The 26,500-nt window shown below is 37.0% G+C and overlaps 1 protein-coding gene across 1 annotated transcript; it reads left to right on the plus strand.

Annotated features, from left to right (window-relative positions):
- Window positions 1–60: 60 nt before the first annotated feature.
- Window positions 61–25,647, plus strand: IL18 (interleukin 18). The gene is made up of 6 exons (XM_005901523.3): window positions 61–219; window positions 16,724–16,810; window positions 17,712–17,723; window positions 21,775–21,909; window positions 22,719–22,852; window positions 25,398–25,647. The coding sequence occupies exons 2-6, from the start codon at window positions 16,732–16,734 to the stop codon at window positions 25,617–25,619; spliced, it is 582 nt and encodes a 193-aa protein (XP_005901585.1). The 5' UTR covers window positions 61–219; window positions 16,724–16,731; the 3' UTR covers window positions 25,620–25,647.
- Window positions 25,648–26,500: the final 853 nt, after the last annotated feature.

The raw sequence follows: 26,500 nt of genomic DNA on the forward strand, positions 1-26,500 counted from the left end.
CCTCCTCCCCTTCTTCCTCCTTTCTCTTGAGTGCTACGCCCCCTCCTTCCCAGACGGCAGTCGGATCCGGACCGGCAGACAGTTCTGCTCTCCAATGCTTTCAGCGCTCCTGGCTGCCTGCTTCTGCTGCTGAAGGGGCTGCCGTCTTCTATAAGGAAAAGAAAGGGACCTCAAACCTTTCACATCACGTTTCCTCTCCTAAGAAGCTATTGAGCACAGGTAAGAAATATCATTACTTGCTATTTAGAAACTCAAGTATGGAGATGGGAAGTGATAAGATAGAAAAGCGATTGAGAGGAATTTAACTTCTCTCACATCACTATGATGGAAGACTAGTTGGTAACAACATAAGGAACATAGCATAGTCAGAGGAAAATCTTTTTCTCTCTTTCAGCCACTCTTGGAGAGTATCACTTCAGAGGAAATGTTCTCAAACATCTTGATCCCATGACCTCTTTATACTCCTAAAAATTATTGAGGATCCTGAAGAATTTTTGTTTCTCTGGGCTATTTATTATATTACTGTCATTTGCTATATTAGAAATTAAAACTGAGTATTGTAAAAAATAATGACCTGTTTATTTGAAGATAACAATAGGCACATGACATGTTAGCGTAAATAACTAAATAACATTTTAAATTATGGATAACTATATATTGCAAAAAAATCTCCTGTGAAGAGTGAAATTGTTTTCACTTTTACAAATCTGGCCTAATAAAAAAAACAGGTGTATTCTCATCTGCTTCTGCATTCAGTCTATGCAATATCACACAAAATGTAACCCCTGGTAAACTCTATTGTGTACACTTATGAGAGTGAAAATTACAAATTACATCTTAGAATTATTACGAAAATTTCTTTGACCTCATGAACCCCCAAGAATCACTGCTTTAGAATATTAAAATAAATAAGCTTCTCTTTAAAGGGAGCCTCAACTCTGAATCAACTATTTTAAAAACAAACAAAAAATTAATACGAAATCTTGATGGAATCTGCATCAGCACCCTTATGCTGTGCTACATTGGACCATATTATAGCATTCCCCAGGAGAATTTTATTTCACAGCAAGGAAAGGGCTGAGTAATATCTTCATTTGGAAGTATGAATAACAAAAATAGGACACTTAAATTCTTCTTTATGCCATCTGTGTATGTGTGTTAGTTGCTCAGTTGTGTCTGACTCTTTGCAACCCCATAGACTGTAGCCCACCAAACTCCTCTGTCCTTGGAATTCTCCAGGCAAGAATACTGGAGTGGGTTGCCATTCTCTTCTCCAGGGTATCTTCTCAACCCCAGGATCGAACCCTGGTCTCCTAAATTGCAGGCAGATTCTCTACCATCTGAGCTACCAGGAAGCCCATGCCTGCTGCTGCTGCTGCTGCTGCTAAGTCACTTCAGTTGTGTCCAACTCTGTGTGACCCCATAGACATCAGCCCACCAGGCTGTCCTGCCCCTGGGATTCTCCAGGCAATAACACTGGAGTGGGTTGCTATTTCCTTCTCCAGTGCATGAAAGTGAAGAAGTGAAAGTGAAGTCGCTCAGTCGTGTCTGACTCTTAGCGACCCCATGGACTGCAGCCTACCAGGCTCCTCGGCCCATGGGATTTTCCAGGCAAGAGTACTGGAGTGGGGTGCCATTGCCTTCTCCAAAGCCCATGCCTACATGTAGCTATCTCAGTCAGTTCAGTTCAGTTGCTCAGTGGTGTCCAACTCTTTGCAGCCCCATGAATTGCAGCACGCCAGGCCTTCCTGTCCATCACCAACTCCCAGAGTTCACTCAAACTCATGTCCATTGAGTCGGTGATGCCATCCAGCCATCTCATCCTCTGTCATCCCCTTCTCCTCCTGCCCCCAATCCCTCCCAGCATCAGAGTCTTTTCCAATGAGTCAACTCTTCGCATGAGGTGGCCAAAGTACTGGAGTTTCAGCTTTAGCATCATTCCTTCCAAAAGGAACACCCAGGACTGATCTCCTTTAGGATGGACTGGTTGGATCTCCTTGCAGTCCAAGGGACTCTCAAGAGTCTTCTCCAACACCGCAGTTCAAAAGCATCAATTCTTCGGTGCTCAGCTTTCTTCACAGTCCAACTCGATATTATGGACAAGCCAGATTTAAAAAGATATTTTGAAGGAAGATATAATAGAATAGCTATCTCAAATTCTATTAAATCTTCCTTCAAAATATCTTTTTAAATCTGGCTTGTCCATAATATCCCTATGTAAATATTATGAATTCTTATATTAATTCATTCATGAATTCTTATCATAGTTTCACAGCCTGTCTCTAGTCTTTTTCGTCGTGTCATTGCCAGCTCAGTAATCTGCTTTCCTATTGCCTATGAGGTTAAATATGTTCTATGTGATTTTTCCAAGCCCTCTATAGTCTAACCCACCCTACCTTGTGTTCACTGAAGGACAGCAGAGTTGTTCCACTACAGTCAAAAAAATATCTCCATTCAGTCCACCTCTTACCACAGTATGGTGTTATCACCTAAATGCTCTTCCTTGTACTCCATGTCTTCAATCAAACAATCAGGATTAAATTCAATTCTCCTTTTCACACAAGGTCAATCCAGCAGTTCTATTTTGGCTTCTTGCTATGAGTCTGTATTTAACAGTTGATTGTATACTGTATACCTTTTATCATTTAATATTTACCTAAATTTTTACCTGAGTCTTCTTCCACTCCCCACCTCTACCATGCCCACATACTTACCTTCATTAAGATGGCAAAATCTTGAAGGACAAAATGACTTATAGAACTGAAGAGTTCTATTTTGACCTTGTTGCTGTCGAGGTGATCAACTACCTGATTTTAGGGAATTAGTTAGGTAACATGCTTCCTCATTGCATCCCGTACCTATTCCACAGAATTGGAATTCCACAGCAAAGGTAAACATAATCATTATTACTTTTCAATTTCAAGACATTTTGACTTTTAATCTGATAGTATGTTTTTAAATTCCCATTGGCTTAATAAAGCTGGTTATATAATAAATATTCCATTGGTACGTATTGTTTTTGAATTATGAGGAAGTGGTTACTAGGGTGTTTGCCACATATTAATGGCTCTTTCTCTGCTACCTTAACTAGAATCTAGAATTATAGACTGCTGGAGCTGGGAGAAAAAAAAAACAAAACTCAAATATTGACCATTAAACACTCTCTTGTCCAAATGAGGAAACTGAGGCCCTCAGAATTAAATGATTTACCCCAGAAAAGATTGGAACATATGTGGTTTAATCACCATTTATGATAGATGAATGATTTTCTACCATTCACTAGCCTCTGGCTAGTTTCCAAGGCTTGTATAACTAAAACTTTTTATTGATGCAAAGAATCAATTATCCCTGCATATTCCTGGAAGGATCTGTCTGGAGTAGTTTATAACTCTTTAAAAAGAAAAAGTTAATAATCTCGGAATCTTAGCCTGAAATATTCAAAGCATTTTTATCTGATGCGACTTATAATTTTTATAGATTAAAGAAAGCAAAGGAACATGGATGAGAAAGGAAAAGAGGAAAATTGAGGGCAGTGGGAGAGGAAGAAGAATACTTGTAATCTAGATGTTTTAAGATCTAACAAAAAAAAAGTGCTAAGAAAATAAAGAATTCAAAAAAAACACTTGCATGAAATAAAAGAGAAAGTAAAACTATTAATACTAGAGAAAAAAAGAAGAAGAATATTTGAGAAATTCTATTTTTAAAAATCTGTCTTCAGACCTCCCTATTCTTTCCTTTTCTTAGTGGCTTTCGGATGGAGTTTAAGTTTTTTTGTTTTACTTTTTTTTGGCTGTGTCAGGTCTTAGTTTCTTCGGACTCTGAAGCATGGGATCAGCAATTGTGGCTCGTGGATTTTGTTGCTATGCAGTCTGTGGGATCTTAGTTGGCTGACCAGGGATCAAACCCATGTCCCCTGCATTGCAAGGTGGATTCTTAACCACTGGACCACCAGGGAAGTCCCAGAGTTAAAGTTTTAAGATAGAAAAAAAATTTCTACCAGTCTCTTTACACAGTGTTGTCATGGCAACAAGGTTTATCATAGCAAACATTTATTTAACATTTTTTGAGCTCCTACTGTGTGATAAACTCTTTCCAGGTGTTGAAGATTCAAAACCCAAAAGGCATCTCATTGTCTTAAATAAACTCAGATTGAAGATGGGCAGACCTATTTGTAATCAAAGTAATCTTAATTCAGGGTAATAAGAACCAGTTTAGAAGCATGAACACAGGGAGGGCGTTTTGGCCATGATAAGAGAAGGATTAGCTAAGTGTGGAGGAGTCAGTTTTCCTGGAGGAAATGTTTGAGCTGTGACTTAAAGGATAAACAGTGAAGAAGGGTTTGGCAGGCAAAAAAGGGAGGGGAAATTTTGGCCTGATGGGAAATAACTGGCTGGACAGTGGAGTGAGGGAGAGTCTGAAAGGAAGAAAAGCAAGGAGAGGAAATTTAAATAGAAGATATGAGAAATGACAAAGGCTAGATTTAAAATAGTGCTGGTGGAGATGGAGAGGAGACACCAAATTCTAGGCACATTTCTGAGTTATAATCTATGGTATTTTTGAGACAGGAGAAGTTTAAACAAAGGAATTGAGAAGAACTCCCAGGTTTCAGTTTCCTTGGGTAGGTCGTTCGTGTCTAACTCTTTGCAAACTTATGGACTCCTCCCAGGCTCCTCTGTCCGTGGAATTTTCCAGGCAAGAATATTAGAGCAGGTTGCATTTCCAACTCCAGGGAATCTTCAACCCAGGGATTAAACCCGCATCCCTGTGTCTCCTGATTGGTAGGCAGATTCTTTACCACTCTGCCACCTGGGAAGCCCAGGTTTCAGTTCGGGACAGGTTATTTGGACATACTTGAGAAGGTAATTCATTAGTACATCCTACAGTTGGGACTGTGGATCTGGAGCCAGAAATTGTAATTTGCAAGTTATATATCCCCCAGTAACTGCCACCCTCTCTCTTTATGGTTAAACTTCCTAAAAGAACAGTTTATATTCAATGTCTCTACTTTTTTTTCATCCCATTCTGTTCTAGATCTTTGTCCACTTGCCTTCCCTTCCTCCACTTTCCCTAAACTGTTCTACTGATATCAAAAATTTCTAATTGCCAAATTCTATGAACAAATTTAAGCTTGTATCTAAATTATGGACTCTGCAGCTTCTGACTCCAACCACCTGCTTCTTGTTGAAGTTCCTTTGTTTTTTGACTTCTGTGATACTTATCTCTTAGATTTGCAAAACTGATTTAATAATTTTCTACTCAAGCCTGTCTTTCATTCTGTTTTCTTAATGAGGTAATCACTCAACAGTTTGCCCAGAAACTTTGAAGTCATCCTCAGTTCCTCCTTTTTCCATTTGAGCTGCAACTAATCAGCTAAAAAATGCTGTTTAATCTCTCTTGAATCATGCCTGCAGCCACTGCCTTAGTTTGTAGCCTCATCAACTCTTAACTTGTTCAAACTGTTTCTACAGCTGTTTTCTGGCCTCTGTCCAAATTTATTAATATCTCATCAAATCTATTTTATATACTGGTGCCAGAGAGAGCCCTTTGAAACATAAATTTCACCATGTCTTTCTTCTACTGAAAATAAGTCAGTACTTTCAGAAAAAAAAGTTCAAGTTCTTTAGCCTACTCTCCTTTTCAAGCTTTTGGCAAACTTAACTACACTGCAAATTGCGTTTATTTGAATTGAACTAGGTAGAATCAAACTAATTTAAAATAAAAATAATAATCTCACTTTATAGGCAAAATGAAATGTGTGAACTCCAAATTAAATAGTTTGTTTAGAATGATAGTTTCAAAGCTGGTAGGCCAAGTGAGTTGTGAACTGCTAACTCTGTTGCCACATAGAAGTGTCTCTTCTACCTGGTAAAAACATCTGCTTTCACGTTGGCATATTGTAAGTGAGGCTATTCTTTAAACATCTCAGAAACTCTTGAGACAAACAGGTTATTGTGGCATTATTTTTATTATAATTTTAGATATTTATTCATTCATTCAGCAAGCATTTATCAGATGTCTGCTACGCACCAGGTTCACAAAACTGAAGCTGATGATATTCCTACTCTTAAGGAATTTACATTCTAACAGGGGAAAAAATAATAAAGGATATATTTACAAACCATGTTAAAATATTTGAGGCCATATTTTTATGAAATTGTCTAGAAGATATAATTTCATTTGGAAATCTCAGCCAGTTATTTTCAATATCCCCACCCCTGCTTTGCCTTGATACCTTTCATCAAGGCACTTAGATATTCCAAAAGCTCATTCTTTCTCTTGTTTTTTTCTTTAATTGGAGGATAATTACTTTACAATGTTGTGTTGCTTTCTGCTATACAGCAACATGAATTAGCCATAAGTATATTTATATATATGTATATCCCCTCCCTCTTGAGCCTCCCTTCTGCCTACTCCCACCCCACCACTCTAGGTCATCACAGAGACCAGGCTAAGCTCCTTGTGTTATACAGCAGCTTCCCACTATCTGTTTTACATGTGGTAATGCGTATATTTCAGTGATACTTTCTCAATTCCTGTCGTTTTTTTAATTTAAACAATGTTTATGGAGAATCATGTGGGTCTCTAAAAAATAAAATAAATGTAAAATAAAAAGCATACATATGTGTATATATGCATATATGTATGCTTATATATTATATATGAACTGAATCTAGATAAAACTGTTAAATAGCCACCAAATGGACAATCAGTTCAAGATGGTGGCCTCACAAGATCTTGAACTCACCTCCTGCCACAGACAACAGATCTACAGTTACATATAAACCATTCCCTCTGAAAAAGACCTAAAAACTAGCTGAAATCTCCTCCACAAGAAAGGATAATAGAGCCACATCCAGATGGGTAGGAGATGGAGAAACATGGTTTCACCAAGAACCCCACTTATGGTGCAGCAGCCCACGACAGAGACTGATAACATAAAGCAGAGCTATTCCCTGAGGAGCAAGAAGTCAGTGCCCCACATCAGGCCCCCCAGCCCTTGAGAACTACACCAAAAAGATAAGCCCCCAATACATCTGGCTTTGAAAATCAGTAGAGTTTATATCCAGGAGAACCACGGGGCTATAGGAAACAGATTCTGCTCTTAAAGGGCTTGTGTGCAGATTTATTTACTATAGGACCCATCATAAAAGTAGCAGTTTGAAAAGCACCCAGACCAAATGTGAAGGAAGAGTTATTTGCTAATCTTAAAGCATCTGAGGAAGGTGCAGGAGCTTGTTAGTACTCTCTCGACCTAGATGAAGACACTGGCACGTGCTGTTTTGACAATTTCCTTCTATCTTGCTAGCACTGGCACAGACGAGTGCCATCTTGGCACTCTCCCTATAATGTGCTAATACCACTGGGCACACTGCACCCCCATATTTCTCTCCTGGCCCTGCCAGGGCCCGGCAGGTGTACACAGCCCACATTGGGGAATGCTCCTAGACTTCTTAATTTTGGTGGCTGGAGGGAAGGCATTTCTAGGTCCCATGAATCTGAGACAATCAAACGGGGAGTTCTCAGAAGACTACCACCCTCAGGGTGCTGCACAGACAGCAGACTGAAATATACCTCCAGTGTCCCTGTGAAAAGGGACTAACGACTTGTCCTGGAGCTTCAGGCTGAGGAGCACACTTCATGTTTATCTCATCTAAAAGCCATGGAGGAACCATCTCTGCACTCATCTTTGGCTTTGCTGCAGTTCACTGGCACCTACGAGAAAGGATCTCACACACACTATGATAGCCCTGGTTTTTGCCAACTGTAGTCAAAAGGACACCTTCAGATGGCCAGCTCTGGAGGCTAGCAGAATTTATCATTGCAGTCCCACAGGGCAATATATATTTACATACCTTAAAAACTGCTGCCTGGGAGTCTGGCTTCTAATCAGCCTGAAGCTAGGTGATAACTGAGGTCTCTCACTCTGAAATACTCACAGGTCCCTCAACACTTGGGATCTATCAAGAATAAATCAGGCGGCATATACAACCACAAAGGTTGAGTGACCGCCGAGAACTAAGGCAAGGTTAAACAATAAGGTTCATCTTTACACAAGGTCATGCCTTTAAGGCTAGGAGAGAGAACTATTTTGCCTAATATATAAAAACAAATACAGAAAGTCAAGCAAAATGAGGAATGAGAAGAATATGTTCCAAAGGAATGGATATGATAAAACCCCAGAAGAAAATCTTAATGAAATGGAGATAAGTAATTTACCTGATAAAGATTTTAAAGTAATGGTCATAAAGATACTCATCAAACTCAGGAGAAGAATGGATGAACTCAGTAAGAACCTCAACAAACAGAATATAGACGAAAGTACCAAACAGAAGTCACCGACTGAAGAAGACAACAGCTAAACTGAAAAATACACTGGAGGGACTCAACACCAGACTAGATGAAGCAAAGAAAGAATCAGTCATCTAGAATACAGGGCAGTGGAACTCAAACAGAGCAGCAAAATAGAAAACAAATTTTAAAAAGTGAAGTTAAGGAACCAGTGGGACAAACATCAAGCCAAATTGCATTCACATTACTGGGTTCTCAAAAGGAGAAGAGAGAGAAAGGGGAGCAGAAAACTTATTTGAAAAAATAATAGCTGAAAACTTCCCTTACCTGGGGAATGAAACAGACGCCCAGATCCAGGAAATCCAGGGAGTTTCAAAAAAATAAAAATCCAAAGACACCAAGACACATTATAATTGAAATATCAAAAGTTAAAGAGAGAATCTTGAAAACAACAAAAGGAAAAGCAATTTATTACATACAAAAGAAGCCCCATAAGAACATCAGCAGATTTCTCAGAAGAAAGTTTGCAGGCCAGAAAAGAGTAACATGATATATTCAAACTGGTGAAAGGAAGAAACTTCCAAACAAGAATACTCTACCTGGAAAGTCTTATCATTCAAAACTGGAAAAAAATAAATAGCTTTTCAAACAAACAAAAGCTAAAGGGGTTCATCTCCACTAAACCAGTCTTACAAAAAATGTTAAAAGGACTTTCTTAAGCCGAAAAGAAAGTGCACTAATTAGGAACAAGAAACAGATGAAAGTAAAAATCTCATTATAGAGGTAAACATATAATAAAATTAGTGGATTAATCACTTACAAAGTTAGTATAAAGATTAAAAAACAAAAGTAATTTTTAAAACTACAAAATAACTAATTAAGGGATATAGAAAGTGAAAAATTTTAAGTGTGACATCAAAACATAAAATGTTTGGGGTAGAAATGAAAATGTAGAGTTTTATAATACATTCAAACTTCTTATAAACTTAAAATATGTATTTTTTATATAAGCTGTTTAGATATCACTCTCATGGTAACCACCAGGCAAAAATCTATAGTAGATACATACAAAAAAGTGAGGAAGGGATCTAAGCATAACACTATAGAAAGTCATCAAACAACAGAGAAGAAATCAAATGACGAAACAAAAAGGAATGATAAAACAGGCAGACAGGCAGAAAACTATTAACAAATTGGCAATAAGTACATACCGATCAATAATTATCTTAAAAGTAAGGGGACTAGGTGGGATAATTTGAGAGAATAGCATTGAAACATGTAATTACCATGTGTAAAATAGATGACCAGTGCAAGTTTGATGCATGAAGCAGGGCACCCAAAGCCAGTGCTCTGGGACAACCCAGAGGGATAGGGTGGGGAGGGAGGTGGGAAGGCAGTTCAGGATGGGGGTACACAGGTATATCCATGATCGATTAATGTTGATGTATGGCAAAAGCCATCACAGTATTGTAAAGTATTTATCCTCCAATTAAATAAATTTTTTAAAAAGTAAGGGGACTAAATTCTCTAATCAAAAGACAGAGAGTAGCTGAATGGATAAAAATATAAGAACCATCTATATGCTGCCTACAAGACTCATTTCAAACTTAATGGATATATAGAGAACATTCTGGCTAAAAACAACAGAATACACCTTCTTAAGTGCACCCAAGTGCGTGTGGAACATTCTCCACTATAGATCGTATTTTAGGCCACAAAAGAAGTTTCATGAATTTAAGATCAAAATCATGTCAAGCATCTTTTCTCATCACAGTGGTTTGAAAATAGAAATCATCTATTAAAAAAATGGAAAACTCACAAATACATGGAGGTTAAAAAACATTCTATGAAAAACCAAAGGGTCAATGAACAAATCAAAAGAGAAATTTAAAAATTACCTTGAGAGAAGTGAAAATGGAAAATTAACATGCCAAAGCTTATGAGATACAGCCAAAGGAGTTCTAAGAGGGAAGTTTATAGTGATACAGGCCTACTTTAAGATACAAGAAAAATCTCAAATAAATGATCCTACTTTACAATTAAGGAACTTAAAAAAGAACAAATTAAGCCCAAAGTCAGCAGAAGGAATGAAATAATAAAAATCAGAGCAGAAGCAAGTGAAATACAAACTAAAAAGACAAAGTGCATGCATGTGCGCTCAGTCATGTCCTACTCTTTGCAACCCCATGGACTGTAGCCCACCAGGCTCCTCTGTCCATGGAATTTTCCAGGCAAGAGTACTGGAGTGGGTTGCCATTTCCTTCTCCAGAGGATCTTTCTGACCTAGGGATCGATGGAACCTGTGTCTCCTGCATCTCTCGCACTGGCAGGCTGGTTCTTTACCACTGTGGCGCCTGGGAAGCCCAAAAGATAACAGAAAAGATCAACGAAACCAGGATCTGGTTCTTTGAAAAGATAAACAAAATTGACAAACCTTAAGGAGACAAGAAAAAAAAGACAAAGAACTGAAACAAGATCATAAATGAAGGAGCAGAAATTACAACTGATATGAAGAAATACAAAAGATCGTAAAACACTTATGTAAACAATTATGCAGCAACTAACCAGACAAGCTAGAAGAAATGGATAATTTCTAGAAATACTCAGTTTTCGAAGACTGGACTGAATCAGCTATCAAAAAACTCCCAGCAAACAAAAGTCTAGGACAGAAATGTTCACTAATGAATTCTACCAAACATTCAAAGAAGATTGATATCAATCCTTTTGAAAGTGTTCCAAAAAACTAAAGAGAAGTGAGTGCTTCCAAACTCATTTTATAAGGCTACCATTACCTTGATACCAAAACCAGACCAGAAAAAAATTATGGACTAATATCCTTCATGGGTATAGATGCAAAAATTCTCAACAAAATATTAACAAACCAAATTCAACAATACATTAATAGGATCATATGCCATTATCAAGTGGGATTTATTCCAGGGATGCAAGGATTGTTCAGGTCCACAAATCAATGTGATACACTAGATTAACAAAATAAAGGATAAAAATCTTTATGATCATCTCAATAAATGCAGTAAAGTATTTAACAAAATTCAATACCCTTTCACACACACACACACAAAAATCCTCAACAAAGTGAGTATAGAGAGATCTCACCTCAACATAATAAAGGCCATATTTAACAAGCCCACAGCTAACATCGTACTCAACAGCAAAAAGCTGAAAATTTTTTATTTAAGATCAGGAACAAGATATGTATACCCACTATTGCCAGTTTTATTCAACACAGTATGGGCCCTCCTAGCTAGGGTAATTCATCATGAAAAAGAAATGAAAGATGTCCAAGTTGGAAAGGAAGAAGTAGAACTGTCACTATTTGCAGAAAGCATGATTTTATACATAGAAAACCCTAAGACTCCACAAAAAAAATTTAGAACTAATAAATGAATACAGTAAAATTGCAGAGTACAAAATCAGTATACAAACATTGTTTTGTTATACACTAACAACAAAGAACAAGAAAGAGAAATTAAGAAAACAATCCCATTTAAAAACAATCCCATTTACATCAAAAAAAAAAAAATACCTAGGAATAAACTTAGTCAAAGAGGAAAAGACCTATAATGCCGAAAACTATATGACACTGATGAAAGAAATGAAGGAGATCCAAATAAATGGAAAGATATTCCATGCTCATGAATTGGAAGAATTAATATAATTTAAATGTCTGTATTAGCCAAAGCAATATACAGATTCAATGCAATCCCTATTAAAACTTCAATGGCATTTTTCACAGAAATAGAACAATACATCCTAAAATTTGTATGGAACCACAAAAGATTTTGAATAACTGAAGCAATCTTGAGAAAGAAGAACAAAGCTGGAGGCATTATACTCCTGATTTCAAACTTTTAATACATTGCAAGCTATAGTAATCAAAACAGTATGATATTAGCGCACGCGCGCGCGCACACACACACACACACAAAACAGGCACATAGATCAATGGAACAAGACAGAGAGCCCTGAAATAAACCCACACATGTATGACCAGGTAATCTATGAAAAAGCAGGCAAGAATATACAATGGAAAACTACAGTCTCTTCAAATTGTATTGGGAAAACCGGTACCATGTTCAAAAACTGGCCCACTGTTTTACACTCTACAGAAAGATTAACTCAAAGTGGATTAAAGACTTAAATGTAAGACCAGAAACCATGAAACTCCTAGAAAAACACATAAGCAGACATCTCCTTGACATCAGTCCAGCAATAAATATATATAGGCTCTGACTCCAAATTAATGAGACTATGTCAAACAAAAAAAACCTTCTGCACAGTGGAGAAAACTATCAACAAAAGTAAAAGGCAACATTTGAAAGGGAGAACATATTTGCAAATCATATCCAATAAGGGATTAATAGTAGTCAAAGTGTATAAAGAACTCGTACAACCCAATAACAGCAAAAACAACAACAAAAACCTGACTTTAAAAATGGTCAGAGGATCTGAATAGACATTTTTCCAAACAAAACATACAAATGGCCAACAGATACATAAAAAGATGCTCAGTATCACTAATCATCAGAAAGATGACTTATCATCTATATATCTTTCAAAATTATCAAAAGAATAAGAAATAGCAAGTGTTGGCAAAAATGTGTGGAAAAAGAAACTCTATGCATTCCTGGTGGAAATGTAAATTTCTGCAGACACTATGAAAAACAAAAAAAAATAGAATTATCATATTTTTATTTTGTTTGCTATTTTATTCTAACTAGCAATTCTACTTCTGAGTATCTGATGAAAACAAAAACACTAATTCAAAGAGATATATTCAAAACTATGTTTCTTGCAGGATTATTCATAATAGGCAAGATATGGAAAATCCTAAAAGATAATGCTGCTAAAGTGCTACACTCAATATGCCAGCAAATTTGGAAAACTCAGCAGTGGCCACAGGACTGGAAAAGGTCAGTTTTCATTCCAATCCCAAAGAAAGGCAATGCCAAAGAATGTTCAAACTACCACACAATTGGACTCATCTCACATGCTAGCCAAGTAAAGCTCAAAATTCTCCAAGCCAGGCTTCAACAGTACATGAACCAGGAACTTCCAGAAATGTCCAAGCTGGATTTAGAAAAGGCAGAGGAAACAGAGATCAAACTGCCAGCATCCACTGGATCATAGACAAAGCAAAAGAATTTCAGAGAAAAATTTACTTCTGCTTCACTGACTATGCTAAAGCCATTGACTGTGTGGATCACAACAAACTGTGGAAAATTCTGAAAGAGATGGGAATACCAGACCACCTTACCTGCCTACTGAGAAATCCGTAAGCTGGTCAGGAAGCAACTGTTTGAACCGGACTTAGAACAATGAACTGTTTCCAAACTGGGGAAGGAGTACATCAAGGCTGTATATTGTCACCCTGCTTATTTAACTTATATGCAGAGTGCACCATGCAAAATGCAAAGCTGGATGAAGCACAAGCTGGAATCAAGATTGCCGGGAGAAATATCAATAACCTCAGATATGCAGATGACACCACCATTATGGCAGAAAGTGAAGAGGAACAATAGAGCCTCTTGATGAAAGTGAAAGAGGGGAATGAAAAATCTGGCTTAAAACTCAACATTCAGAAAACAAAGATCATGGCATCCAGTCCCATCACTTTGTGGCAAGTATTTGGGGAAACAATGGAAACAGTGAGGACTTTATTTGGGGGGGGCTCCAAAATCTCTCCAGATGATGACTGCAGCCATGAAGTTCAAAGACACTTGCTCCTTGGAAGAAAAGCTATGACCAACCTAGACAGCATATTAAAAGACAGAGATGTTACTTTTCCAATGAAGGTCTGTCTAGTCAAAGCTATGGTTTTTCCAGTAGTCATGTATGGATGTGAGAGTTGGACCATAGAGAAAGCTGAGTGCCGAAGAATGGATGCTTTTGAACTGTGGTGTTGGAGAAGACTCTTGAAAGTCCCTTGGACTGCAAGGAGATCCAACCAGTCAATCCTAAAGGAAATCAGTCCTGAATATTCATTGGAAGGACCAATCCTGAAGCTGAAGCTGAAGCTCCAATACTTTGGCCACCTGATGTGAAGAACTGACTCATTGGAAAAGACCCTGATGCTAGGAAACATTGAAGGCCAGAGGAGAAGGGGATGACAGAGGATGAGATGGTTCGATGGCATCACCGACTCAATGGGCATGAGTTTGAGCAAGCTCCAGGAGTTAGTGATGGACAAGGAAGACTGGTGTGCTCCATGGGGTCTCAAAGTGTCGGATATGACTGAGCAACTGAACTGAACTGAACAGGAAACAACATAAGTATCCATCAATGGATGAATGGATAAAGAAGATGTGGTGTATATAATGGAATACTAGTCATTAAAATAATGAAATCTTGCAACAACATGAATGGACCTTGATAGTGTTATAACATAACACTCATTTATTTCACTTAGCAGTGAAATAAATCCAACAGAGAGATAAATACTATAATTTCACTTATATGTGAAATAAAAAAAAAAAGAACAAATGAAACAAAATAAAGCTCATAGAGAACAGATTAGTGGTCGACAGAGGGGAGGGGGAAGGGGCAGGCAAAATGAATGAAGGGGATCAAGAGGTGCAAACTTCAAGTTATAAATAAGTTATAGGATGTAAAGTACAGCGTGTGCACTATAGTCAATAATATTTTATTACCAATTTGAAAGTTACTAATAAATTATCCTAGAAATTCTTATCACAAGAAAAAAAATTTGCTACTGTACAGTAACAGATTGTTACTAGATTTACTGTGGTAATCATTTCACAATGTGTATAAATTTTCCATAATAAAAAGTAACAAAAGTAGGCACCAGATAACAATTAGTTTATATTAGCTTGATATGAGTTATGCATTGGAGAAGGAAATGGCAACCCACTCCAGTGTTCTTGCCTGGAGAATCCCAGGGACGGAGGAGCCTGGTGGGCTGCCGTCTACAGGGTTGCACAGAGTCGGACACAACTGAAGCGACTTAGCAGCAGCAGCAGCAATATGAATTAAGTGTTTTCAACTGGGTTTTAATTTCCTCCTTCTTCTATACATGTTTGGCCTCTAGCAAACTGTGCTAGAAAAAATTTGAGTCACCTCTAAGTATAGGTGTATAAACCAATTGACAACTTTGTCCTAACCGTCTTCCTTGGAGGACCAACCATAACTGTCCTCAGGGAGCCATGGACCTCTGAAGTCTAGAGTAGAATTTCTTAATCATTTCTGTGACATGGACCGTCCCATGGCCAGTCTGGTGAGTCTGTGGAGCCCTTTTAAGAATCATGTTTTTATATGCATAAAATTAAATACTTAGGGTTAGAAAGGAAATCCTTCATAGTTAAAGAGTTACCAAAAAAATTTAACAAATTTTAATAGGTTTATATGTGAATCTTTATTAACACATTAAATAACAAGATGTCACGTTGAAAATAATAACTTCCATATGTTTCAAAGTAGTAATGAGCCATATTTCAAGATCTCTGCAACAATTATAATACAGTAAAAATATGTATGTCTATTAATGGTAGTCACAGATACTGTGAATAATACTGTGATTTGTTTCCTGCAGCATAATGGAAGGAACCATTAAATTTCAGTTAGAAGTTGGTGAAAATATTTGTGTGGTTTTTTTCCCCCATCCAAGTTCACAGATTTCCCAGACTTAGAACCCTTGCTCCATAAACAAAGATCTGAAAGGATATACAGCATTTTGGAGTGAGGTTGGGTGGGGTGGAACAGAGGAAAAGAGAAAAAAAATTCTTGGCATTTTCAAATTCTGTATTATTTGATTTTTTTTTAACAGAAAGATTGTATTTATGTATTACTTGTGCTAAAAGCATAACATAGTCCAATCCAGACTCCAGATCAAAAGCTCCTCTGGCTCAGAGAGGGAGCCATCAGATGCAGAGCCTTCAACCTCCTTCTACCTCACCCCCACTCCCAGGCAGAAACACCATTTTTAGCATTGCCTCACCTTTAGCACTTTGACAGTGAAGTCACAGTCTTCAGTCTTTCACTCACAGAATCCCATTGGTTGTAAGGCAGAGATGGAACCAGTCCCTAGTTAAAGGACAGGATTAGATATGTTTCTGGCATCCTATGTTTATACTGATAATATATGTATATTTCCAACAAAATACTGGAATAGTAAATCAGTTCAATAATGGACTACTTATCCTCCTTTAAAACACTGTTTAATGAGAATATACTTCCATTATCTAGATTTCAAATATCTAATGGTTTGCAAGAGAACATTTGAACACATGCATTCATAAACTGAAGACTCCTGGCATTTATTAAATGTCCAGAGTGTTCATCAGCATGCTGGACTTCTGAAATTGGAGGTAGAACAAGGCAGTAAGTGGTAAAAGATTCCTTTTGTGTAAAAGGAATAATCACTACCTATTAACAGATGACTGTTTGCTTTCATTAGGCATAAAGATGGCTGCAGAACAAGTAGAAGATTATTGCATCAGCTTTGTGGAAATGAAATTTATTAACAATACACTTTATTTTGTAGGTAAGTTCAAAACATATTTAAACCAAATACAGGGTTTAAATACATGTATTCAACTAGAGTTTGAGCAAGCTCCAGGAGATAGTGAAGGACAGGGAAGCCTGGTATGCTGCAGTCCATGGGATCACAAAGAGTCGGACACGACTGAGCAACTGAACAACAATTCAACTAGAAAAGATGTTATAGGCAAACTGTTAAGTCACTTGTTTTTTGTTACCAGATTCCATTGTAATATACACACTTCTCTGGAAAAAAATATTGGGCCTCTGGAAATTAATCGTAGTATGTCCAAGGTCCCAATACTTTGTCCTGCCACCTGTCCCGACATTTAGTTCATAGTAGCCCACCCAGAAGGTGGCTGCAGGTACATGTCATGAAAATCCCACAAATTCGGATACATTTGGGTAATACAATTTCCCAAAGCAAAACTGGCAAATTACATAAGAGATATGTATCTTAAATCTAGAGTTCTGTGAGTTATTTTATGTAAATACGTTTGACAAATAGAAACAGATTCTTACGATTAATCTTCCTTGGGCAGTTGGGATTCACTTGAAAGCTTCTTAGAAAGTTCTTTGGTGACTTTCCATCGAAGCAATAAATTTAAGATTAAAAGCTATCACTTTATAAAATTTCTTTTTAGCTACAAATTTAAATTTATGAAACCTAGATTTAGGTTTTCTACCTACCATACCTGAGAACATACCAAGTCTAATTAGCTTCATTTTATGGGAGCTTTTGGATGATTATATATTTTTATGGAGGCCAGCAAAGGCCATCAGCAGTAAGACATGGGTTCAAGAATACAGAGGGGCAGAAAAGAGTAATAGAAGGGTTTGTGAGAGGACATTCTGAGTTGAAATATAGAATTAACATATTTTGTTTCTTTTTTTTCCCCCTTTAGCTGAAAATGATGGTAAAGTATAACTTTATTTCTCTTTCTTTGCAAAATAAATAGCTACTTGAGTAAACATCCATAATACCATTCTCAGCTGATAGAAACTGATACCAGTCTATTTGAGAAGCTAATATTCCCTCAAAGGAATGTGGACTCACAGCACTGCCTCGGAATAAAGACAACTATAAGGGATACAAAAAAGAATTTCCAACAAAATATGTTTCTCCCAGCTTAGGAAATTCTCAGCTATTAGAATCTCCAAAATAGACCTTGCCTGTTACACAGATCCTGAGATTAGCAGAAAGTCATGGGTTCTCTGGTATATATAAGAGCAGGGTACTGAAGAATGAGAATTGTTGCCTAAAATCAGGAACATCTTCCTTCTTCAACCCTCCCCCTCAGAATGGTCTGGAAAGAAGCCTGGCAGGCTCCCAGGGTGCAGGCAATTCTGGAAGTAGTGGAGAAGGGGGAGGGTAGAGCAGACAGACCAGTGAGGCTAAGTCAGTACATCTTCCTAAGAAGTGAATGTCCCCAACCCTTGTCCCTCTGGCATTCAGAGAGGTTCATACCCATATAAAGCCTATGATCTTCTAACAGACCCCCAAATTATTCAAGGTCACCAGTTTCTCATACTTTTCCTTAAAAATAGCACTTTCCTCATTCTTAATGTGATCCCTACTAGACCAAAAATAGAAAACAGGAACTTTTGAAAAATGCTATTCCTTCAGGTTTCTTTCTCCAGATTTATTGAGATACTATTGTCATATAGCTCCTCATGTTTCTGAAAGATTGCTCTACACCTTTTTACTTGATTCAGCAAGTACTGGCATCTGTATCTCTGGTGCTATGTTAAGCACTCTGATACAATGGTGAGCAAAACACAGTTCTAATGGGAGAAGCAGGCACATTAGGAAGGCAATTGGAATGTGGAGTGTTACAAAGGATGCCATGGGAGCACCTAGAAGGGCACCTAACTTGGTCTAGTTGATTCTGGGAGGGCATTTTGAAGGAGGAACAGAATTGAAAAGTCAATAGGGGTTAGCCAAGAGAAGGTATTCTGGGCAGAGAGATGAACACATGCAAATATCAGATGCAAAAGAAAGCGTGGCATGTATAAGGACTCGAGTTATTCAGAATGGGAATAGAGCGGCAGTAGGAAAATAATGAGAGAGGAATGAAAAATAGGATGCAGATCCATAAGTTTCTCTTATTCTGATATATGGAATCTCAACCTTATGTTTGGGTTTTGGGGATTCATTAAGCACAATATGTATGATGTAGGATACAGATTAGTTCTCTGTAACAAAGAGATCCCAAAATATAGTAACTGGATAAGAAAAAAAAAAAAAAAAAACTTCTTTTGAATATAAAGCCAAGTAGGCAGCAGTTCAGTATTATTATGACTGGATACAGCCTGATGATATTGGAATCTAAACTTTTTCTTTTTCTCTTCCATCATCCCCTAGTTGTTGAAGTCATCTACATACTTGAAAATCTTCATCACACTTCCCGAATCTATATCCCAGCTAGCAAGAAAGTGTTCAAAATAAGAGGAAGACAGGTCTACTCTTTTCAAAGAAAGGCTCTATTTAGAAGTTGTAAACATTAAGTCCACTCATATTCCATTGACTCAAATTTAGTCATATGGCACAAACAGCAAGGGAAATATGGAAAATATAAACTTTATTCAAGGTGACCATGTCATTCATTAAAATTGAAAGATAACATGATCATCTCTCTGAATGTTAACTTTAGTTAAGATTGAATTTTAATTCCTTCAGCTTCTATTCTGTAAAGAATTGCCGTGTGGACAATAAAAGGGGACTGCCAATTAAGAGGCTATTACTGTAGTCCCTTTAAGAAATGATGGTGACATGAATTCAGATAGGCACAGTGGAGTGCCATTGAAGAGCTCTGAATGGATTAAAAACAAACGTGGAAAAATCAATAGGACATGGATTTTGAAAGGGATGGAAAGAAAGAAAAGATGATGCCTATGTTTTTTCACATAGGCAATTTGTACTAGTCAGTGAAATAGGAAACAGGAGGAAGAGCAAGGTGGAGAGGTTTGAGAGGCAAAGAGGAAGATAGATGATAGATTTAGTGATGGTGAATGATGATCTTATCTGTATGACTTCCTAGTGGAGATGTCCAGTAGATTTTTGGACATGTGGTTCTAAACTCAGGATAAAAAGTTTGGGCTGCACATGATGTGAGAGACATATAGAAATGTTATCTGGAGCTATAAGAGTAACAATGACAAATTGGAGGAAATGCGTAACATGAGAAAGTAAAAGTCATGGACTAAACTCTGAGGAATACCTATATTTAAAGGATTCAGTAGAAAGAGAAGCTAATACAGAATAGAGCAGAGTAGCCAAAGAGGAAGAAGAAAAACAGAGAATGCCACGGAACCCCAGGAGAGCATTTCAAGATGGAGATAATAGGCACTGTGTTGAATTTTGCAGCCTTGAAAATCAAGAGCCAGAAAGCATCTATTATAATTAGCAACAGGGAGTTTGGTGATCTTGGTGAAAGCAGTTTGATGGAAAGATGGAGCCAGTGAGTAGAAGCTTGCAATGAGTAGAATTGTGAATGAAAAGTAAGGAAATGATACTTACAATTCTTACCAGAAGCTCAGCTACTACAAGGAGGAAAGAAACAAGACAGGCTTTAGAGTGGGATTCTGTTGATGGAGGTGCTTTAAATCTCAAAATGAAAAGCTTTATGTTGTTCTGATTATAAAAATAATTTGTTTATAATAAATAACTTAGGCAATGAAGATAAGAAAATTAAGAAAAATTAAAACATGAAAATAACCTCAAAATATTCATTGCTATTATTTTGATATTTTATACATCTATATTAATAAAATACCATACTTAAACTTCTTTTTCTAATATAATATACATAGACATCTTTCCATGGCAATTAATAATTATTTTAAATTATAATTATACTAAATTCATGATAATTCATATTAAGGAAATATCAAAATCTATTTAATCAATTCCCGACTGATGAACATTTAAGTTGTGTCCAGTTTGTTTCTATTATTAAAGTCATCCCATAGGGACTTCCCTGGTGGTCCAGTGGCTAAGCTCCACGCTGCCAATGCAGGGGGCCTGGGTTCAATCCCTGGTCAGGGAACTAGATCCCGCATGCTGCAACTAAGAATTCCCACGATGAAGATCCTGCATGGCCAAATAAATAAAAAATTAAAAAACAAAGTCATCCCATAAACATTCTTACAGAGAAATATTTACACGTTTGTCTGCTATTTCCTCAGGATAAAATCCAGGAAGTAAAATTGCTGGGTTGATGGAAGAGAGGGAATGATTGACTCATTGAAAGTACATGTTACACACAGATGAATTTAGCCTTCGATACCAGAAGAGGCCCCCTTTTCACATATCCCTTGGGACGAGAAGGGTAGAGGAAATAAGAGGTGATGCCTTAGTTAAGTTTGTAAGTGAAGTAGCAGGAAATCATTTGCTGAAAGTGAAAGCAGAGACGATGGTGTAGAGATCCTGAGGAGAATAAAGAAGGCTTGAAATTGCAGCTATGGACTATAGAAGAAATGCTGAACCAGAAAAGAAGGTTCGTTATAGCACCAATTTGTACATTTGTATGACTGGTTACCAGCAGTGCATTCAGCAGCAGGTTTAGAGTTCTGCAGTGGAAAGACAAATGAGTTTGGGATTTAAGACAGTGTCAAAAGGGTATAAATGATGAATCATGAGGTCCAGGCTGCGTAGAGAAGGAAGGAAAACAGGAAGAAAACCAAGAGTCAGGAAAACTAGACAAAGTGAAAGAAAAGTATTAAGGAGACTAAAAAGATAGGAGATTGTGGTCAAAAGCAGGATATTTGAAGATTTAAAAAATAGAGTGGTTCTGAGTGATAACATGAATCAAGGTGCCCCTGGAAGTCCATTTAAAAACACTGTACAATTTTACCTTAGCTTCTAATACAGAAAATTGTGATTTTTTATTAAAAACTTGAATGTGTAGTATGCCTATTTGTAAATTTGGGAAAAAAATTTTTAGTATGATTTCATGTGCATTTTAGAAGACCTGGAATCAGATCACTTTGGCAAACTTGAACCTAAGCTCTCAATCATACGAAATTTGAACGACCAAGTTCTCTTCATTAACCAGGGAAATCAACCTGTCTTTGAGGATATGCCTGATTCTGACTGTTCAGGTATTTTTAATATACATTTGTAAATATGGAAATAACAAGCTACTTCTTCTTATTCCATTTAACTGCTTACATTTTCTGTGATAGACAGTAGCTTACATGAAAAGTCATAGTGGTGTAATTTCACTGACAAGAAACTTTATAGGGAATCCATATTTTTTAGTTGGCCTGAAAAAATGATGCAATAAAGACAGTGCTAGGGGTCATGCTGTTTGAACCTGTCCTTGGATCATCAATCCCTTCACTGTAATAGCATTAACTGTATGTGATCTCCATTGAGATGGATCCTTAATACCTGCTGGTGATAGCTGAACCTGCTGATAACATTTTCAAAGCTAAACATTAAATATAAATATATAAGCACTTCAAGTAAGTCTGTCTTCCACCAGAAATTTAGAGTGCCTTAGAAAATGTGTAACTTTACTGTGCCTTCCAGGGTATGAATTTCAAATATGAGCCTTTAGGCAGAGTTGGAAAAGTGAATGGTGCACTCTTGAAAAATGCTGAATTTTTATCTTAACAGATAGAGCTTTAATATTCTATTTAGTGTTTAAAAGTTAAAGACAATCTTTTAAAATTCAGAATATTTCTAACACACTTTAAAAGCTGCTGTATTTGTATTATAATACATACTTAAATATGTTTTAAAGAATGTATGAATCACTGTATATAGTCTCCTGCTAAGTGGCTGAATCTCAGAGTATGGGATTGGAAATGAGCCTATTAAGGATTATCTTTTGACTAACTCCCCTAAATACTTATTTGCAAAAATTCTTCTAACTAATGTTCTCATTAATTAATGTTTGTTTCAGATAATGCACCCCAGACCATATTTATCATATATATGTATAAGGACAGCCTCACTAGAGGTCTGGCCGTAACCATCTCTGTGCAGTGTAAGAAAATGTCTACTCTCTCCTGTGAGAACAAAATTGTTTCCTTTAAGGTAAGACTGAGCCTTAATTTGTTTTAGTCATATTTATGTGCAAAATTAGAAAGCCCGAATATCCCCAGTCCAACCTTTTGTCTGGACAAGAATAGCAAGAAGTAGAGAACCATTGAAATAGTTACTGAAAATTGTTAAGCTCTTTAACCTACTGTAGTAACATCATAGTTTTTCAGAGTTTGCCATAGGGAAAGAGGGTCTTCAACACTTGTTTCCTAATCCAGGTCTTCTGAATAATCAACCTATAGATTAACAATAACACAGAATAATTTATGAATTATTTTATTTTAAGAACTGCATGTGATTTTCCAGAATAAGTCCTGCTACAAGGAATGAAGTTAATAGTTCCTCTGTAAACCCTCTACTGTGTAAACTATGATGATAATATTTTAACCCCTAATCATTTTGTTCCTACTGCTTAGCCTAAGTCTTGCTATAACCTTGCAACATAACATTCAGTTGATATATATTATTTTTAATGTTAATCTAAGTGAACAAAATTAATAGGATCAATTGTAAAGCAATGGTATGATGTATCTCAAAGCCAGATATAAATTCTTTTTGGCCACTGCTTTTTTCTCTATTCTCCATCATCATTTTTCTCTATTTTTTCCATTATTATTAGATAAACAACCAACTATAGATATGGGTTGATTCATAAAACTTTCCTCCCAATGAGAGCAGCCAGGGGATGCTCACATATTGGCAGTATTTCAGAAGTGAATCTCATGTCATGAAGACTTTCTGAGTGGAGATTTGCCAATAAAAAACTACAATAAAGATCACCGAGTTCCCACTGAAAGTTAGAGTAAGACCTTCACAGACGTGCAAAGGAGCAACTTGGAACAGAGGGAAAAGCCACATTAAAATATAATCCAAGTAAGATCAGTGCATCTGTAACAAATACAGCCCCCCCGCCCCCCCCCAAAAAAAAACCCTTAGCCATTCCCTTCCAAGCTCAGTTACTGTAATGTCTTTAGAAGCCTGGAGGTGGACAGGCAGGGTGGAGAGGATTCAGCATGTTGTTACTTAGCAACAAAATCAGAAGGGAAAGGAGGGAGATGGCCAAGCTCAAGCCATTTGGGATAGAGAAAAACTAATTCAGCTGCGAGACAGAATCAGAAACTGAGAAAAGCCTGATCTATATGTAAGTAGGGACTTCCCATGGTCAAGAATCTGCCTGGAATGCAGGAGACCCAGGTTCAATCCCTGGGTTGGGAAGATCCCCTGGAGAAGGGAATGGCTACCCACTCCAGTATTCTTGCCTGGGAAATCCCATGGACAGAGGAGCCTGGTGGGCTACAGTTCATGGGATCACAAAGAGTCGGACATGACTGAGCAACTAACTCTTCACTTTCACATGTAAGTAGACACTTACTGAGAGACTGGGGACAGTGTCAGGAAGATGAAAATAATGCTTGGCAAATAGTAGAATGGGAGAACTAGTTTATAGTGTCATTAAATTAGATTCACACTTGTTGATAAGGGACAAAGATCAAGCTAGATTTATAAAGATTTATAAGATTTATAAATTCCAGTTGAGAAGTCTTGGGGGAAAATCCAGGTCCTTTCAGGCATCTAAGGAGGATACCGGGATGCTGTTTTGGGTTTGGAGGTCTCTGTCAGTCCTTGGTTAGGATCATGAAGATCTTTGCTACCAGAGGGTGAAAATAAAGTTCAAATAGTCTACTGGTTCTGGGATTAACATGGAAAGAACCTGAAAAGGTCCTCACATTTTCTAGTCCATCCTGAAAAGTAGGCATGGTGCACTAAATGGGAAAACCACAGGCAGTACTGTCAGTTAAGTGACCAGCAGGGTTATAGTTTCAAGGGATTAGCCATTCTTTGGAAAACTGCATTCTGCCACTGAGACATAGGAATCAGCATCTGACCTCCCAGGGCAGGGGCCAGCCAAGAGACAGACTACTTTCAGGACAGAAATTCAGGACTACTATGGAAATGAGATGCTTGGCAGGGAAGCCCCAAAAGTTGCTGACCAAGACCTGGAACAAGTAACAGGTCTATTTATAGCCGGTTTCAGTTCTTGTCTCCACTGAAGGAAGCAGCTGAGGTTCCTGCTCCTTCCTGTCTCTCCCACAGTTGGTTCACAAACTGGAGCTACCCTAGGCTCATGGCTGAAGGTCATCAATGTCTACAGCTGTGAATGGTTGAAGAAGACAGGAACTGATATTAGCCTGAAAAGGCTGTGGTCTTGGCTGGAACTCCACTTCATCTTGAGCAGATAATGGACTCCACTGAATGGAAAAGGAGAGAAGGAAATCATCTGATGGATATATTGGGAAAAACAGAGGCCTGGGCCTAAATGCGCATTACATAGTGGGGAAAAGCCAAAGTGGTCAAGAAGAATGGAGGATTAGAGATTCAGAGGGAGAGGAGATCAGTATTCCTACATTCAGAGATTTTTTTTTTTTTCTTAATTCTTGAGAATATAAACTTCTTTAGTTCTGTGCAATATTTCAAAATAAACTGTACATATTGAAATCGGTCATGTCCTAAAAAAATTAAGCAATTTTTTTCTTTATAGGAAATGAATCCTCCTGATAACATTGATAATGAAGAAAGTGACATCATATTCTTTCAAAGAAGTGTTCCAGGACATGATGATAAGATACAATTTGAGTCTTCATTGTACAAAGGGTACTTTCTAGCTTGTAAAAAAGAGAATGACCTTTTCAAACTCATTTTGAAAAAACAGGATGATAATGGAGATAAATCTGTAATGTTCACTGTTCAAAACCAGAACTAGATATTAAAATGACATAGTTTGAACTGTCTGAGCTGTCTGAGTTTTTACTTTTCAAAAAGATTATGAGTTTGAACGTGTAATTATAATGATAAAATGAATAACGATCTCGAAGATGTCACTGAAAAATTAATAATAAGCTTTTGAAAAATTAAATTGACTTCCTCTCATCCAGGTGAATAAAATATCTGTATAGTGTAAGAAGAATGAATAGTTTAAAAACACATTGTACAGTGTTAACTGGAAAATAGATTATATTCAATAGAAATGTTTTGAAACTTTGGGGTTATTGGTCCTAATGATGAATAAAACTGATACTTGAATTTTCTAGTTTTCAATAAGTAATTAAAACCTTAAAGGTTTTATAAAGAAACCACTTCACTTGACTAATTTTTGTATTCCTTTCAAAGTCAGGATATCTTTAAAAGTCAGATTGATCCTGAATCTGGCAACATATAAAAAGAATTATGCAGTCTGGTGAAGTATCATTCAATCCAGGAATGCAAAGATGGTTTAATATTTTAAAATCAAGTAATATACCATATTAATAGGATAAAGGATAAAAACCCACAATCATCTGAATAAATGCAGGGAAAGCACTTACAAAATCTAGTTCATAGTAAAAGTTCTCAACAAACTTGAAAGAGAAGAGAACCTCTTCAATGTGATAAATGGCATCTATGAAAAGCTAATGCTAATATCATACTTTAATGGTAAATAAAAAAGCAAGAATTTCAGCTGTTGCAACTTCTGTTTAACATCATGCTAGAGGTTCAAGCCAATAAAATTACAAGAAAAAGAAATAAAACATATCCAGATTAGAAAGGAAGAAGGAAATGTTATTTGCAGACAACATTATTCTAAATGTAGAAGATCCTAGAATA

This window comes from Bos mutus, chromosome 15 (genome assembly GCF_027580195.1).
Source record: "Bos mutus isolate GX-2022 chromosome 15, NWIPB_WYAK_1.1, whole genome shotgun sequence".
NCBI lineage: Eukaryota > Metazoa > Chordata > Mammalia > Artiodactyla > Bovidae > Bos > Bos mutus.